Genomic DNA, 17,308 nt, shown 5'->3' with positions numbered 1-17,308 from the left:
TGGCCCGGCACGCTGTTTATTAGGAGGAACGGCGGATGTGACTGAGGACAGCATGCGGCTGTTAAAGAGGAACATTATCACAATTTCAAAAGGGTTAAAAACAATAAAAATCAGTTCCCAGTGGCTTGTTGTATTTTTCGAAATTTTTTTCAAAATTTTACCGGTCCCGGATTATCCCTAAATAAAGCTTTAAAGTGCCTTATTTTCACTATCTTCGAAACCACTATCCATGTCCCTGTGACGTCACACAGGGCTGCCAATACAAACAACATGGCGGTTACCACAGCGAGATATAGCGACATTAGCTCGGATTCAGACTCGGATTTCAGCGGCTTAAGCGATTCAACAGATTACGCATGTATTGAAACAGATGGTTGGAGTATGGAGGCAGGTAGCGAAACATAAATTGGAGAAGAAATTGAAGCTATTGAGCAAATAGCTATTGACGCTATTCGGTCATAGCGTCAGTGTACCTAATGAAGTGGCCCATAGCATGGCTGCCTTATTAGCATCGCCGGTAAAATGTGCGGACCAGACGATCAGGACTTTCGCATCTTGTGACACTGGAGCAACTTAAATCCGTCAATTGGTAAGTGTTTGTTTCGCATTAAATGTGGGTATCTAGTTTCAAATGTACATACAGCTAGCATAAATAGCATGTTAGCATCGATTAGCGTAGCATGTTAGCATCGATTAGCTGGCAGTCATGCCGTTACCAAATATGTCTGATTAGCACATAAGTCAACAACATCAACAAAACTCACCTTTGTGATTTCTTTGACTTAATCGTTGCAAATGCATCTGCAGGTTATCCATACATCTCTGTGCCATGTCTGTCTTAGCATCGCCGGTCAAATGTGAAGACACTCCGGTACATTCAATGGGGGTCTGGCGGCAGATTTCTTGCCAGTGGTGCAACTTGAATCCCTCCCTGTTAGTGTTGTTACACCCTCCGACAACACACCGATGAGGCGTGATGTCTCCAAGGTTCCAAAAAATAGTCGAAAAAACGGAAAATAACAGAGCTGGGACCCGGTGTTTGTAATGTAAAAATGAATATGGCGGGTGTATTACCTCGGTGACGTCATCGCTAAAAGACCGATAAACAGAAAGGCCTTTAATTTGCCAAAATTCACCCATTTAGAGTTCGGAAATCGGTTAAAAAAATACATGGTTTTTTTTTCTGCAACATCAAGGTATATATTGACGCTTGCACAGGTTTGGTGATAATGTTCCCCTTTAAAGGGTGAAGGTTTCAGGTGAGCGATGGCCACTAACGGCACGCCCCCAGTGAGCATATAGTGCTGCTATGTGCGCTGTAAATAAAAAAAAATTGCCGACAAACACATCGCCAACATGGACGACATCCCAGTGAAGCATATTGTGGAGAAGGGGACCAGCATGGTAGCGAATCCATACGCACAACGGGGCAAGAGAAGTCAGCTTTTACTGTTGTGCTAGCTAGCTATGCTAATGGACAACGAGACTGATTTTGAAAATGTCAAGAGGGAATCTGGCGTGTTTGATGGAGAACTTGCTCAGCTGTTCATTTTGAACACAGAAGATGAGGACATTGATGGATTCATGTATGAGGATTGATCAAAAAAATAATGTGAGTACATTGATAAATATTTCAACAAAGTACAACCAAACTCAGCTATGCTCTTCCTGCCTTTTTAAAACCGCGTCCATGCATGCTAGCATACGTTTTAAGCTAGCGTATGTTTTAAACTAGCGTATATTTAACCATGCCGGCACCCAAAAATACGCTGTGTCTTATTTATGCGTTAAATACAGAAATAACACCCGTAACTGACAAGGCACCTTTTAATACAGTTGCGAAAATACGGTCCGTTGGCTTTGATAACGGGAACCGGTTCTCAAAAAGGGATTCGAATCCATAGAATCGGTTCTTTTCTTATCGAACAATCGGGAGAACCGGTTTCGAACATCATCCGTAGCCATGAGTAGAGAAGGTTGTTCGGATTCAGTCATACAAGTACATGTGCTGTTCTCATTTCAAAGCACAATTCATGGTCATTGACCTAATTTACCTTTTAATACGGTTGCGAAAATACGGTCTGTTGGCTTTGATAACGGGAACCGGTTCTCAAAAAGGGATTCGAATCCATGGAATCGGTTCTTTTCTTATCGAACAATCGGGAGAACTGGTTTGGAACATCATCCCTAGCCATGAGTAGGGAAGGTTGTTCGGATTCAGTCATACAAGTACATGTGCTGTTCTCATTTCAAGGCACAATTCATGGTCATTGACCTAATTTACTCACTTTGGTCCACACAATTGCGACAAGTTTACAGCAATCAGTTTATCGGATATTTAAAATCAAACTGGAAACACTACGTGGGCTAGAGTCCTGATTAAACTAATGACGTCTCGGGGGCCAAACTGGAGACGCCGGCGGGCCGTAGATTGGACACCCCTGCTTGAGTAGACCAGGCCCTTAGTGTATTAGTATGTTGCCAGCCTTACTTCCACTTTATTCAAACTCATAATTAGGTCTTGCATTTCATGCCGGTGTTAAAACCTTCAAATGCCATAAACGGAGCAGTCACACGCCAACACACAACACAGCTGCAGTGAAGCAGCACGTTAATGTGTAACCTGATAGGTGGCTGCGTCCAGGTTGGATAGGGCAACATAGAGAAGATTGTTCTGCAGCGTGTAGATTAATGCAGGAATTGCCAACTTCAGGGTCTCTCGAGGCCTGTTGACAAACTCCTCCTTCAGCAGCTGCTTCATGGCCTGCGCACTGAAGTCTAACAGACAGAGGGGTTATTGTCAACCACCCAAGGAGCAAAGGGACAGCCAGGTACTGAGATGATGGCGGAGCATGAGAAAATAAACAGAGGAATTTGCTACGTACTGTTCTCTATGTAGACCAGGACGGTGCAGACGAGGATCTTGATCACCTCTGTGGACACGACGGCGGATGAGGCGAGGTAGCGGGGGCCGTCGTCCTTCAGAGTGCGGGAGTAGCGCATGGTGAGTACCAGTGAGGTGGTCTGCAACACCAGCACCCCCAGTGATAGGTACTTCAACATCTTGGAGTGTGAGGAGGACACCACAGCGGCGGACTCTCCCTGGGGGGATGCTGATGAGTCCTTTGGGAAAAGGCAGGAACAGGATTTTAACATGACTTAACTCCAAAGGCGGTAGAACAGGCTGAAGACTGATATACCCTGGTTTGCACGAGTCACACCTATGTAGAGATGAAGATTGTTTTGTTAGTATTCAAAATGTCCAGCATCGAGCAATGAGGAATTCTTGGATCCACAGGTGATGAAGGGTCTGTCACAGGCGTATCAAACAAGCATTTACAACCCAGCTCAAAACATAGGGAAATAAAATGTGTCCATTAACCAAAAGAAAGTCGCAGAGGGAGGAAAGATCAAAGAATCAAATCTCAGTTTATTCTTAGCCTTTTGTATTACACAGCTTTATGACATACTTTTATGTCATGCCTCTTAGAATTACTCCACATCTTATAAGTATGTTCTAAATTGACCAGCAGTCAAAAAAAGAACAAACTATATGTAATTTTTATAGTCAAGCCATTGACAATCACAGCTCTTACAACAGTGGGTAGAAGAGTCACAGCTAAAAAAAAAAAAAGGTGGTTGTCTGCTCTGACTTTAAGGTCACCATCCATCCGTCCATCCATCCATTTTCTTCCGCTTATCCGAGGTCGGGTCGCGGGGGCAGCAGCCTAAGCAGGGAAGCCCAGACTTCCCTCTCCCCAGCCACTTTGTCTAGCTCTTCCCGGGGGATCCCGAGGCGTTCCCAGGCCAGCCGGGAGATATAGTCTTCCCAACGTGTCCTGGGTTTTCCCCGTGGCCTCCTACCGGTTGGACGTGCCCTAAACACCTCCCTCGGGAGGCGTTCGGGTGGCATCCTGACCAGATGCCTGAACCACCTCATCTGGCTCCTCTCGATGTGAAGGAGCAGCGGCTTTACTTTGAGTTCCTCCCGGATGGCAGAGCTTCTCACCCTATCTCTAAGGGAGAGCCCCGCCACACGGCGGAGGAAACTCATTTCGGCCGCTTGTACCCGTGATCTTATCCTTTCGGTCATGACCCAAAGCTCATGACCATAGGTGAGGATGGGAACGTAGATCGACCGGTAAATTGAGAGCTTTGCCTTCCGGCTCAGCTCCTTCTTCACCACAACGGATCGATAAAACGTCCGCATTACTGAAGACGCCGCACCGATCCGCCTGTCGATCTCACAATCCACTCTTCATCCACTCGTGAACAAGACTCCTAGGTACTTGAACTCATCCACTTGGGGCAGGGTCTCCTCCCCAACCCGGAGATGGCACTCCACCCTTTTCCGGGCGAGAACCATGGACTCGGACTTGGAGGTGCTGATTCTCATTCCTGTTGCTTCACACTTGCCTGCGAACCGATCCAGTGAGAACTGAAGATCCCGGCCCGATGAAGCCATCAGGACCACATCATCTGCAAAAAGCAGAGAACTAATCCCGCGGCCACCAAACCGGAACCCCTCAACGCCTTGACTGCGCCTAGAAATTCTGTCCATAAGGTCACCATGGATCTCAATTCAATATGGGACGGCGTGGCGCGGTGGGAGAATGGCCGTGCGCAACCCGAGGGTCCCTGGTTCAATCCCCACCTAGTACCAACCTCGTCACGTCCGTTGTGTCCTGAGCAAGACACTTCACCCTTGCTCCTGATGGGTGCTGGTTAGCGCCTTGCATGGCAGCTCCCTCCATCAGTGTGTGAATGTGTGTGTGAATGGGTAAATGTGGAAGTAGTGTCAAAGCGCTTTGAGTACCTTGAAGGTAGAAATGGGTACAACCCATTTATCATTTATTTAATATTTTAGGTTGAAAAGATATAGTTCATGAAATATTGTTCAGGCTTGAAAGGGGAATACCATAGAACATTGGCCCCCAACCACCGGTTCCGGTCTGTTATGCATTTTCTACTGGGGCGCAGAGAAACATTAAATAATTTGTAAATGACTGCATTTTCTCCGACTTAACTTTTGCCTGTCCCACTAGACCAGAGGTGTGCAACCCGCGGCTCTCTTTCATGTCTTCAAAGCGTTGGCTTCCTATGGCTTTGAAACAAATTGTCAACAAATAATGGCTACTTAATTTATTACATTTTATTTTGTATAGTTAGTTTATTTTAACAGTTTTTATTCTGGAGAGTTCTGGGATCTTGTCATTTGAAAATAAAACATTTTAATATATTGGATCTTCCAGTGAGGGTTGGACTCCGCCAAGGCTGTCCTTTGTCACCGATTCTGTTCATAACTTTTATGGACAGAATTTCTAGGCGCAGTCAAGGCGTTGAGGGGTTCCGGTTTGGTAACCACAGGATTAGGTCTCTGCTTTTTGCAGATGATGTGGTCCTGATGGCTTCATCTGACCGGGATCTTCAGCTGTCACTGGATCGGTTCGCAACCGAGTGTGAAGCGACCGGAATGAGAATCAGCACCTCCAAGTCCGAGTCCATGGTTCTCGCCCGGAAAAGGGTGGAATGCCATCTCCGGGTTGGGGAGGAGACCCTGCCCCAAGTGGAGGAGTTCAAGTACCTAGGAGTCTTGTTCACGAGTGAGGGAAGAGTGGATCGTGAGATCGACAGGCGGATCGGTGCGGCGTCTTCAGTAATGCGGACGTTGTACCGGTCCGTTGTGGTGAAGAAGGAGCTGAGCCGGAAGGCAAAGCTCTCAATTTACCGGTCGATCTACGTTCCCATCCTCACCTGTGGTCATGAGCTTTGGGTCATGACCGAAAGGATAAGATCACGGGTACAAGCGGCCGAAATGAGTTTCCTCCGCTGTGTGGCGGGGCTCTCCCTTAGAGATAGGGTGAGAAGCTCTGCCATCCGGGAGGAACTCAAAGTAAAGCCGCTGCTCCTTCACATCGAGAGGAGCCAGATGAGGTGGTTCGGGCATCTGGTCAGGATGCCACCCGAACGCCTCCCTAGGGAGGTGTTTAGGGCACGTCCAACCGGTAGGAGGCCACGGGGAAGACCCAGGACACGTTGGGAAGACTATGTCTCCCGTCTGGTCTGGGAACGCCTCGGGATCCCCCGAGAAGAGCTAGACAAAGTGGCTGGGGAGAGGGAAGTCTGGGTTTCCCTGCTTAGGCTGTTGCCCCCGCGACCCGACCTCGGATAAGCGGAAGATGATGGATGGATGGATGGATGTACTGAACAGTGCAATCTACTAATAAAAGTTTCAATCAATCAAAAAAAAACTCCTCATAGGAAGTTACCATTTGTTATAACTGTGTGACATGATACAATGCACATTAATGAACATATAAAACAGCCTAAGGCTGATTTCCATCTGCATCTCATTGCAAAGAAACAAGTCCGGGGCTCCCACTAATTCAGCGTTATAGTGAGTTGTATTTTTCATGCAGTTATTTTTGCTGTATTTATCTGCCACAAGTGGAAAAGTCAGTCCCTGAAAACAATGCCTACATTAAACCGGTCCGTGGTGCAAAAAAGGTTGGATAAAACTGCCATAAAATGCTATCTGAATGAATTGGCAAGTCAGCTGGCAAAACAGACATTAACGCTAGAGCAGCACATATAGGTACCTCTCAGTAAGGCAGAGGTCAAATCATTAATCAAAAGAAATCTTTTGAAAGAGTGGCAAGTACACTGGGACATGAGTACAACAGGAAGACTCTTATATGCAATCCAGAACACAGTAAGAGCGGGAAAAACTGTAAGGGGGAGCACAAAAGAGGAAGGAATCCCATCACGTATTAGATTAGGACACAGCACAGGTGTTGGTTTCAGTTTGTGCAGTGAGGTTGAACACGCCATATTTAAAAAAACAAATCCAACACTGGGGTCGTGTTTTACTAAAGGTTTCCATATACTAAAACACGCACAAACTTGATAGCACACGCAAAGCTGATCTATTAAAATCCCTGAGGGATAACTTTATATATATATATATATATATATATATATATATATATATATATATATATATATGTATATATATATATATATATATATATATATATATATATGTATGTATATATATATATATATACATATATATAGGCAGCATATATATATATATTAGGGCTGGGCAACGATTACAATTTTTTATCGAAGTTAATCGCACTATTTCTCAGATTAATCGCGATTAACTGCATTGTATACGCAAAGCCCAATAATGAATTCAAAAGTAGTGTGTAGTGCACCTTTATTGGAATATTCTCCCACATGAGCAAAAGCGCCAAAACATTTGTTGTGCAAACACAATTTAAATCAGTCCTTGTTAAACAGTAGCAGTTAAATAGCATATTTTATGAAAATCAACTCAAAAAATGTAAATACAAACATTTAAGCTTATTGCCACTGCCAGGGTATTTAATTTATCCTGTTTGTTATGGAAAATAAATATAATCTACATACAAATCTCTGAGCCACAATCATAACATCTGAACAGGCAATTTCTGAGGTAACAGCAGAAACATTTTTTTTTATCAGGGATCTTATGTTTAAAAAACCTATATTATAGGTAGTGGGCTGTTTTAGGGAATTTTTGATCAAATTATCCGTAGTAGCAATATTAATAATGTTGTGTTTATTCTGCGTAGTGCACTTAAAATAATAATGACCATATCTAGGAATTGATATGATGGGAATTTTCCGATTGTTTGCTTGGTGCTTTGATAAACTGAACGCATCATATACATGGTACTATATTGTGATGTTATGAGCCAGGGAAAAAAATAACTACCCTACCCAGCATGCAACAGGAGTGACGAGCATGCCCGGTATAGGTTGTGTCGTGCATATCACAACATTTTGTATGTTGTGATATTTTTGCCAAATGTTCCAACTTTACCAAGAGTCCCTCCACGCCGAAGTACATCCGGGAGATGCCATCTTGTTAAGAAAAGGCGTTAACAAAATAAAAGCATGTAAACAACATACGCAAATGTGCGATAAAATAATTGTCGGCGTTAATAGATTGATGAGTTAATGCGTAATTAACAAATTAATTTGCCCACCCCTAATATATATATATATACACATATACATATATAGTCAAGGTTTCTGGGGTTTATCCGTTGTACAGTGTTCAATACCGGGGTAGGGCGGAATATACGTTAGACCTCTTGTGTTTTTTCTTGACCTAACGTGTGTGTATATATATATATATATATATATATATATATATATATATATATATATAGATAGATAGATAGATAGATAGTACTTTATTTATTCCGTCAGGAGAGTTCCTTCAGGAAAATTACAATTTTCAGCACAATCCCATTCAAGATCCGACAATATATATATATATATATATATATATATATATATATATATATATATATATATATATATATATATATATATATATATATATATTATATATTAAAGTTTGGTAATCAAATAAAAATATCAAGCAGCTAAAATGCGCCAAACATGGATTAGTTTGGAGAGTGTTTTGCATTTGTCCCATCATGCATTGCAGTGGATTTAAATGGGTGTCCATTTTAAATGATTAATATATAATATATTTGTACATTTTTATAATACCCACAAAGTGAGTAGCTTGTATTATGTGTGTTGACTCTTTGTGTTAGTTTATTTGCACCATGAGTGGGAGAGATTGTTGGGAAAGGGTCATACAAATATCGTAAATGCTGTGATATATATACTTCATGGTCACTAACCTGGGTTGGTGATTATGTTCACAAATTGGCACATGTTAAAAAAGCTACAAAACTTGTGCTGGCTCTTACTTAAAGGGGAACATTATCACAATTTCAGAAGGGTTAAAACCAAAGAAAATAAGTTACCAGTGGCTTATTTTATTTTTCGAACTTTTTTTCCAAATTTTACCCATCATGGAATATCCCAAAAAAGGGCTTTCATGTGCCTGATTTCCGCTATCTGTAAATCCACCCGTCCATTTTCCTGTGACGTCACTGCGTGACGCCAATACAAACAAACATGGCGGATAGACTAGAAAGATATAGCGACATTAGCTCGGATTCAGACTCAGATTTCAGCGGCTTAAGCGATTCAACAGATTACGCATGTATTGAAACAGATGGTTGGAGTGTGGAGGCAGATAGCGAAAACGAAATTGAAGAAGAAACTGAAGATATTGAGCAAATAGCTATTGAAGTTATTTGCTCAATAGCTATAGCTATACCTATTGAAGCTATTCAGCGATCGCCTTCTAACCAACGATTGCATCTTTTGACCACTGGAGCAACTTAAATCCGTCGATTGGTAAGTGTTTGTTTGGCATTAAATGTGGGTGGAAGGAAAGGCTGGATGCAAATATAGCTACAAATGTACATACAGCTAGCCTAAATAGCATGTTAGCATCGATTAGCTGGCAGTCATGCCATGACCAAATATGTCCGATTAGCACATAAGTCAATAACATCAACAAAACTCACCTTTGTGATTTCGTTGACTTTATCGTTGTAAATGCATCTGCTTTGAGTGTCGCAGGATATCCACACGTCTCTGTCGTAGCATCGCAATTGTCGGTAAAATGTTCCGAACAAACGAGGGACTTTTGCATCTTTTGACACTGGTGCAACTTGAATCCACCGATTGGTATGTGTTTGTTTGGCTTTAAATACGGGTGGAGGGAAAGGCTCGATGCAAATATAGCTACAAATTAGGCATAACGATGCAATATGTACGTACAGCTAGCCTAAATAGCATGTTAGCATCGATTAACATGCCGTACTAATCGATGCACAGTCCATGTAAGTCAACTTGAATCCGTCCCTGATCGTGTTGTTACACCCTCTGACAACACACCGACGAGGCATGATGTCTCCAAGGTACGGAAAACAGTCGAAAAAACGGAAAATAACAGCTGATTTGACTTGGTGTGTGTAATGTGTTTGAGAAAATGGCGGATTGCTTCCCGTTGTAGCGTCACGGGTGAAAGGTCATCGCTCCGACAGCGAACAGTTGAAATGCGTTTAAATCGCCAAATTCACCCTTTTAGAGTTTGGAAATCGGTTAAAAAAACATATGGTCTTTTTTTCTGCAACATCAAGGTATATATTGACGCTTACATAGGTCTGGTGATAATGTTCCCCTTTAAGTGCTTCTAATGAAATCGCAGTTTGCATGCTTTGTGCAACTGACAAGAAGGAGGAGCACTGATTTTATTCCTGTTGTGCACGTTTTTTTCATATGCTCTCTGCCCTCACTTGCTCATTTCTTCAATAACTAATCGCTAGTAAAATCTTCACTGTGAAGCCTTTATAAATGGCCTCAAACAGGTTTAGTGGGAGGAACCGGCGGATGTTCCTGTTTTTTTCATGCACTAAAGGCTCACCTGGCTCGGTTGTTTGTTCTGTGTTCTCGTCAACTGAGCTCTGCAACCTGACGTGAAAGTTAACCCCGGATCTCAGCCCTACTAAACAGTCTGTTTTAACGTCTCATAAACGTCAATCAAGCCGTGGACGTGCATAAACGGGGCGTATGTCATATGGTTCCTACAACGGTGAGTGTCCTGCTTACGTGGGGACAATTGAGGATGTGAAAGAAATATGAGGACAGAATAGAAGGTGTGGCGTGTAAACACACTGACCTCCTTATGTGGCACAGTTTGAACTGCACAATCGCTCTGTGTGTGCTTGAGTGTGCGCCGGTGTGTGTGTCATCGTCAACACACTCCTGTTGTCCCTCTAAGCTCTGCATGTTTGAAAAAAAAGGGCTGGTTAGTCACATATTAACTTGTGTGTGTGTTGACATTGCAAGAGTGATCTGGAAGTAACCGATTACATTTCGAGTCATAACATCTGCAAATGTTTGCTATCTAAAAACAGCAAAGGAATAATGTCTAAATCAGACTAAAAAATACTAATTCAAGCTTTTATCTCCAGCAAGTTAGACTACACAAGTTATAAATACATGTACATATATACACATATACCTGTACATACATACATACATTTATATATATGTGTGTGTGTGTGTGTGTGTGTGTGTGTGTGTGACATATATATATATATATATATATATATATATCTATATATATATATATATATCTATATATATATATATATATAGATATATATATATATATGTATATATATATATATATATATATATACATATATATATTAGTGATTCTTAGAGCCCAAAAAAAGTCTGCGGGCTATAGAGCGTTTTCCGTTCGGGCTCCAGTACTCTGGAATGCCCTCCCGGTAACAGTTCGAGATGCTACCTCAGTAGAAGCATTTAAGTCTCACCTTAAAACTCATCTGTATACTCTAGCCTTTAAATAGACCTCCTTTTTAGACCAGTTGATCTGCCGCTTCTTTTCTTTCTCCTATGTCCCCCCCCTCCCTTGTGGAGGGAGTCCGGTCCGATGACCATGGATGAAGTACTGGCTGTCCAGAGTCGAGACCCAGGATGGACCGCTCGCCTGTATCGGTTGGGGACATCTCTACGCTGCTGATCCGCCTCCGCTTGAGATGGTCTCTTGTGCACGGGACTCTCGCTGCTGTCTTGGATCCGCTTGAACTGAACTCTCGCGGCTGTGTTGGAGCCACTATGGATTGAACTTTCACAGTATCATGTTAGACCCGCTCGACATCCATTGCTTTCGGTCCCCTAGAGGGGGGGGGGGGTTGCCCACATCTGAGGTCCTCTCCAAGGTTTCTCATAGTCAGCATTGTCACTGGCGTCCCACTGGATGTGAATTCTCCCTGCCCACTGGGTGTGAGTTTTCCTTGCCCTTTTGTGGATTCTTCCGAGGATGTTGTAGTCGTAATGATTTGTGCAGTCCTTTGAGACATTTGTGATTTGGGGCTATATAAATAAACATTGATTGATTGATTGATTGATTGATTTATATATATATATATATATATATATATATATATATATATATATATATATATATATATATATATATATATCTATGGGAAAAATCACAAAACTACTTCATGTCTACAGAACTGTTTCATGAGGGGTTCCCTCAATCATCAGGAGATTGAGGGAACCCCTCATGAAACAGTTCTGTAGAGATGAAGTAGTTTTGTGATTTTTCCCACACCTACATATTGCGCTCTACCACGGTATCGAGCACTATTCTCTGGATAATCCAATCAAGACAGATATATATATATATATATATATATATATATATATATATATATATATATATATATATATATATATATATATATATATATATATATTGAACAATGCCACGTACACCGTCTGATGCATAGAAACATTTCACCACAACCAAAGGCTGTGTACATTTGCAAATACTGTGCAAAGAACTATGTAAAAAATGCCACGAAGATCCAGCAGCATATTGTAACGGCTGGCTACGGGGTGTTAGCCAATGGCTTTGGCTGGGGGGCGGGTCTTCCGGGAGAGTTAGGAAAGTGACGTTGTTGATAGGAAAGAGTAGTTCGAGTTTTACCGGGAAAATGAATGGAGACACATGACAGCTGTTTGTGGTTGAATTATACCTTGTGCAATAAATACAAGACAAAGCGAGAAGTCGAGTGAGCTTACATTTTTGGGATTATTACACTGGTGTCAGAAGTAAAACAGCGATTTCGAAAAGTTAGCTTCAGTCTGTGAGTTAGCTAGGACCGGTAGCCGTTAGCGGGATGACGCTGTTTTGGAGCGGATGACCGTCGAACAGCCGCGCTACTGCTCGCACACGAGCAGCTCGTCGACCCGTGAAGATGTAAAGATGTGGCCGCTACCGCCGCCGCCCGCTGGTTCCCCGCACGACACGTCCCCCCCACCGTCTGCTGCTTCAGTGAAGATGCCAAAATTTGCCGGTGGATCGGATTGGGAGGCGTTCCACGCTCAATTTGAACTGTTGGCGGACACTAGAAGGGGGGAAGCACGGGACAAAGCATTGCAATTGGCTTTGTGTCTAGAGGGAGAGGCTCCTGCTGCTGGATCCTGAACAGCAACAATGCTACGCAGCCCTGGTGGGGGCACTCAAGAGGAGGTTTGGGAGATGGTCTCAGCCAGCAGTTTTAAAAACTGAACTTAGAGGGAGGTGCAGGAAGCCTGGCGAGCCACTCCGGGAGCTCGCTAATGACATTGAGGGCCAGGTGCCCTGTGCATATGGTCACCTGGCTGTTGATGCACGAAACCAGTTTGCAACTGACCTGTTTGTTGGAGCCATTTCTCCTCCTGATCTGAGCCTGCAAATGCAGCTTCAGGACCCGAGGTCCCTGCAGTAGGCACTGGAAGCTGCTGTTGCGAGGGAGATGCTGGGAAGTGCGGCTGCAGCTGGGGAATTGGAAATGAAACCCCATCCAGTGAGGGCGGTGTCGTCACACCTGTCTGGTGACGGGTCTCTGGCTTGGGCGACAGAAATTACCGAACTACTGAGGGCGGTGACTCTGCTAGGTCAACGTGGCCCGCGCCCCATGCAGGTCTGCTGGGGATGTGGCCAACCTGGACACTTTCGCAGGGAGTGCCCTGCCACTTGTCGTGAGCCGGGAAACGGCGCCGGGCCCGCATATTCATGGGTATGCGGGCCCCTACATCCACCGCGAACCCTGACTCGCCAACCCCGGCTCGTCAGGCAGGGGAGGGAGCCCGTCAGCACAACCAGGGGGGAGGAGCTCCATCCCCACCAGAAGCAGACGACGACTCGCCTTCTACTCTTTCCCGCTTTCTGGCAACCGGAGGAGCCCAGCGGCACAGCCAGGGGGGAGGGGCTCCGTCCCCCCCCAGAAGTCGATGACAGCAGTGTGCCACCAATGGCGGTGGGCTGGACACGGGGGGACCCCAAAAGGAGGGAGCTCCTGCCACGTTGCTGTCTCTGTCCAGGGGGTGCCTACCGTGGGCCTGGTGGACACAGGGTCATCGGTAAGGCTGGTAAGACCGGATGTTCTGCCCAGCAGTACACCACTTGAGCCTACAGCAGTACAGCTTTGCACAGTCACGGGCCAGCTTGGTAGGGAAGGGGTTCCGGTTGTTGTGCGTGGGGGGAAAAAAGTCTGCCATCTAGTTTGGGTGCAAGACTGCTGCATCTTAGGGCTGGACTTCCTCCAAGTCACTGGGTGCCTGCTCGACATGGGGAGGCGTACACTCAACTTCCCGGAGGGCCCCAACAGTTGCCACGGGTACCCTAGTTCCCGGGCCCCTTCCCGTTTCCCCGCATGCCTCTGCATTCTTGTTGCCTAACACCACACCAAGTTACTACTCCTGCCCTCACCCTCTCTTTTTTCAGCCAATGAGGGGGGAGACAGAGCTGTTTACTACCTGGGGTAGCCAGCCCTGGGCAACCCCGGCCACATCCCCTTGACCACAGCCAGGGCCCCCGGTCATAGGGGGAGGGGTGTGGAGAGAGGAGTACGGAGACCTGGAAAAACAGCAACAGGAGCAACTGAAACAGCTGCTGATGGAATTCCAGGGCAAATTTGCAATGAATGAGAGTGAAGTGGGAAGAACCCACTTGGCAGAGCACGTAATGGACACTGGCTTGGCGCGGGCCATCAAGTGCCACGAGCACCGCATCTCCCTCGCTCGACAGCAGGTCTGCAACAAAGCCGTGGATGACCTGCTGCAGGCGACCTTATTGAGCCGTCTGAGAGCCCCTAGGCGGCACCTGTGGTCATGGTCGCGAAGAAGAAGGCTGATGATTGGCGATTCTGTGTGGATTACAGACGGCTTAACGAAGTGACCACAAAGGACTCTTACCCCCTCCCTCGTATTGATGAGTCCCTGAACCTAGTTTCCGGCTCCTCGTGGTTCACCACTCTGGACCATAAGAGCGGATATTACCAAGAACCCCTTTCTCCCGAATCTCGCCCTATATCCGCCTTCTGTACTGGCCGGGGCCTGTGGCAATTCAAAGTCCTTAGTTTTGGGCTCTGTAATGCCCCTGCCACATTTGCCCGGCTTATGGACATAGTGCTGGTTGGTATTCCACTACAATAGTGCCTGGTATACCTGGACAACATCCTGGTACATGGGCGTTCTTTCGAAGCAGCTCTGGGGTCCCTGAGGAGAGTCCTGGAGAGGATTCGAGCAGCGCGCCTTAAACTGCACCCTGAGAAATGCAGTTTCATGCGACGAGAAGGAACCTTCTTGGGACATGAGCTGGGTGCTGATGGCATTGACGCCATGGCGAGAAGGTGCGGGTTGTGAGACACTGGCGTGCTCCTAGAGACCAAAGACAGCGTCATTGGGCTTTCCTCTTACTATAGGAGGCACATGCAGAGTTTTGCTAGAATCGCTGCGCCCCTATACCGTTTGCTGGAAAAAGGCGAAGACTTTGTGTGGTCCGAAGGCTGCCAGGAGGCATTCTGGGGGTTGAAACGGGCCCTGTGTGAGGCCCCTGTACTCGCCTCGCCGGACCTTGCCCTGCCCTTCTTACTGGACACTGATGCCAGCGGAGTGGGGTGGGGGGCGTACTTGCACAGCCTTGGCAGGAAGGGGTGGTGGAACGGAATTACTGTGTCACCCGCCGAGAAATCCTGGCAGTGGTGCTCTCTATCAGACACTTTCAGTACTACCTGTGTGGCCTGCCCTTTGTGATTAGGACTGACCACTTTGCCCTCCAGTGGCTAATGACTTTCCGGCAGCCGGAGGGCCAGGTCGCCAGGTGGTTGGAAGAGCTACAAGGATACGACTTTGAAATACAACATCGGCCGGGCGCTCGCCACTCCAACGCGGACGCGCTCTCTCGACGGCCGTGTGCAGCAGACGGATGTCGTTACTGCGAGCGCAGGGAAGCTCGGGAACAAGAGCGGCGGGCAGAGGGCGCTGAGTGTGCGGCTGTCAGTCAGGCTGATAACGTTGTCTGCAGGGAACTACAGACTGTGACGAACGCTGATTGGAAGGCGGGGGCACCATTATCCAAGGCTACCAAGGGACTGTGGGCCATGTTTGACTCACTGCGGGTGTCCCAAGGCATGCTGCAGCGGGAATTTAAGGCCGCGGCCACGGGGGAAAAACAGTGGCAGGTGGTGGTGCCAAAGGGACTGCAAGGGGCAGTGCTTAAGGCAGTGCATGGGGAAGGTGGGTCTGGACATTTCGGGGTCGCCAAAACACTTAAGCGGCTGCGACAGGGGTTCTATTGGGGTCGGCAGAAGAGAGATGTGGAAGACTTCTTCCGCCGCTGTGACCCCTGTGTTACCCGCAAAGGCCCCACAGGGCACTCACAGGCGTCGCTCCAACAGTTCCCAGTGGTGTGCTCCATGGACAGGGTGGGGATTGACATTACAGGGCCGTAGCCATGGTCTGACAAGGGGAACCACTATGTTCTTTCCGCCATTGACTATTTTACAAAGTGGCCAGAGGCATACGCCATTCCCAACCAGGAGGCAGAGACTATTGCTGGTGGAGGGCATGATATGTCGGTTTGGTGTCATGGCGTCTCTGCACAGTGACCGGGGCACAAACTTTGAGTCCCGGGTGTTCGCCACCTTGTGCGAGCGCCTGGGCATCCACAAAACCCGCACTACCCCATTGCACCCTCAGAGTGATGGGTTTGTGGAGCGATTCCACCGCAACCTGGGAGACCAGCTCGCCTTTGTCACCTCCCGCCACCAGTGTGACTGGGACGAACACCTACCGCTGGTGCTGATGGCGTGTCGCTCTGCTGTCCAAGAATCCACGGAGTGCACACAGGTGCTTCTCATGCTAGGGACAGAGATGCCCGGCCTTCGGTGCAGGACCAGAGTACGCCAGGAAATTACAGGACCGGCTGGACTCAGCCCACAGTTTCGCTCCGGAGCAGCAGCAGGAAGCTGGTGTGAAACAAAAGCGCTACTATGACGTGACGACCCAAGGGAGGGACTTTGTGCCAGGCGAGTTGGTCTGGGTTTACAACCCGATTCGGAAGAAGGGCCGCAGTCCCAAGCTGGACAGCAAATGGACAGGGCCCAGTAGGATACTCCAGAAGCTGGGAGAGGTTGTGTATCGTGTCCAGCTGCCCCCCGGGGAAGGAAAGTGTCCCTCCACAGAGACAGACTAGCTCCCTACCGGAGGGATCCACCTTCCCCTGCCTCGGATACACAGGTGACCTCTCCCTTGCCCACCCAGCCCTTTCCCAATTCCCCACTTATGCCCCATCCCTCGTGTCCCCCGCCCCCCCAGCTCCCTCCTGAGGACTGGCACACCTGACCCAGATGTCCCATTCCTGGGGACTGGAATGGGGGTGGTGGTGGGGGGGGAATGGGGGGGAAGGGTTGTAAACCTGTTTTGTGTGATGTAAGGGTTACGTTTTCTACATTGTTTTGTTTGCACTAATGTGTTGCTCTGATTTACATGCTGTTGTGATGTTACCAAATGTTTC

At 46.5% G+C, this 17,308-nt stretch overlaps 1 protein-coding gene across 4 annotated transcripts in view; it reads right to left on the bottom strand.

The window, feature by feature from the left end:
- The window catches only part of slc35a3b (solute carrier family 35 member A3b), a 48,448-nt gene that overhangs the window by 22,659 nt on the left and 8,481 nt on the right, over positions 1 to 17,308 (bottom strand). For 3 of the 4 annotated variants that reach the window (XM_061890500.1, XM_061890503.1, XM_061890502.1), the window contains exons 2-4: positions 10,604 to 10,707; positions 2,886 to 3,123; positions 2,624 to 2,778 (exon numbers count right to left, since the gene is read on the bottom strand). In XM_061890500.1, coding sequence (XP_061746484.1) covers positions 2,624 to 2,778; positions 2,886 to 3,063 — 333 coding nt within the window. In that variant the 5' untranslated portion in view covers positions 3,064 to 3,123; positions 10,604 to 10,707. The remainder of the gene's footprint in view (positions 1 to 2,623; positions 2,779 to 2,885; positions 3,124 to 10,603; positions 10,708 to 17,308) is intronic. The other variant, XM_061890501.1, reaches the window with a different exon arrangement.

The sequence above is a fragment of the Nerophis ophidion genome, linkage group LG28 (genome assembly GCF_033978795.1).
Source record: "Nerophis ophidion isolate RoL-2023_Sa linkage group LG28, RoL_Noph_v1.0, whole genome shotgun sequence".
In the NCBI taxonomy this organism is placed as follows: domain Eukaryota; kingdom Metazoa; phylum Chordata; class Actinopteri; order Syngnathiformes; family Syngnathidae; genus Nerophis; species Nerophis ophidion.
Note: the sequence above shows the minus strand (reverse complement) of the source record. Positions and strands in the feature narration are given on the sequence as shown.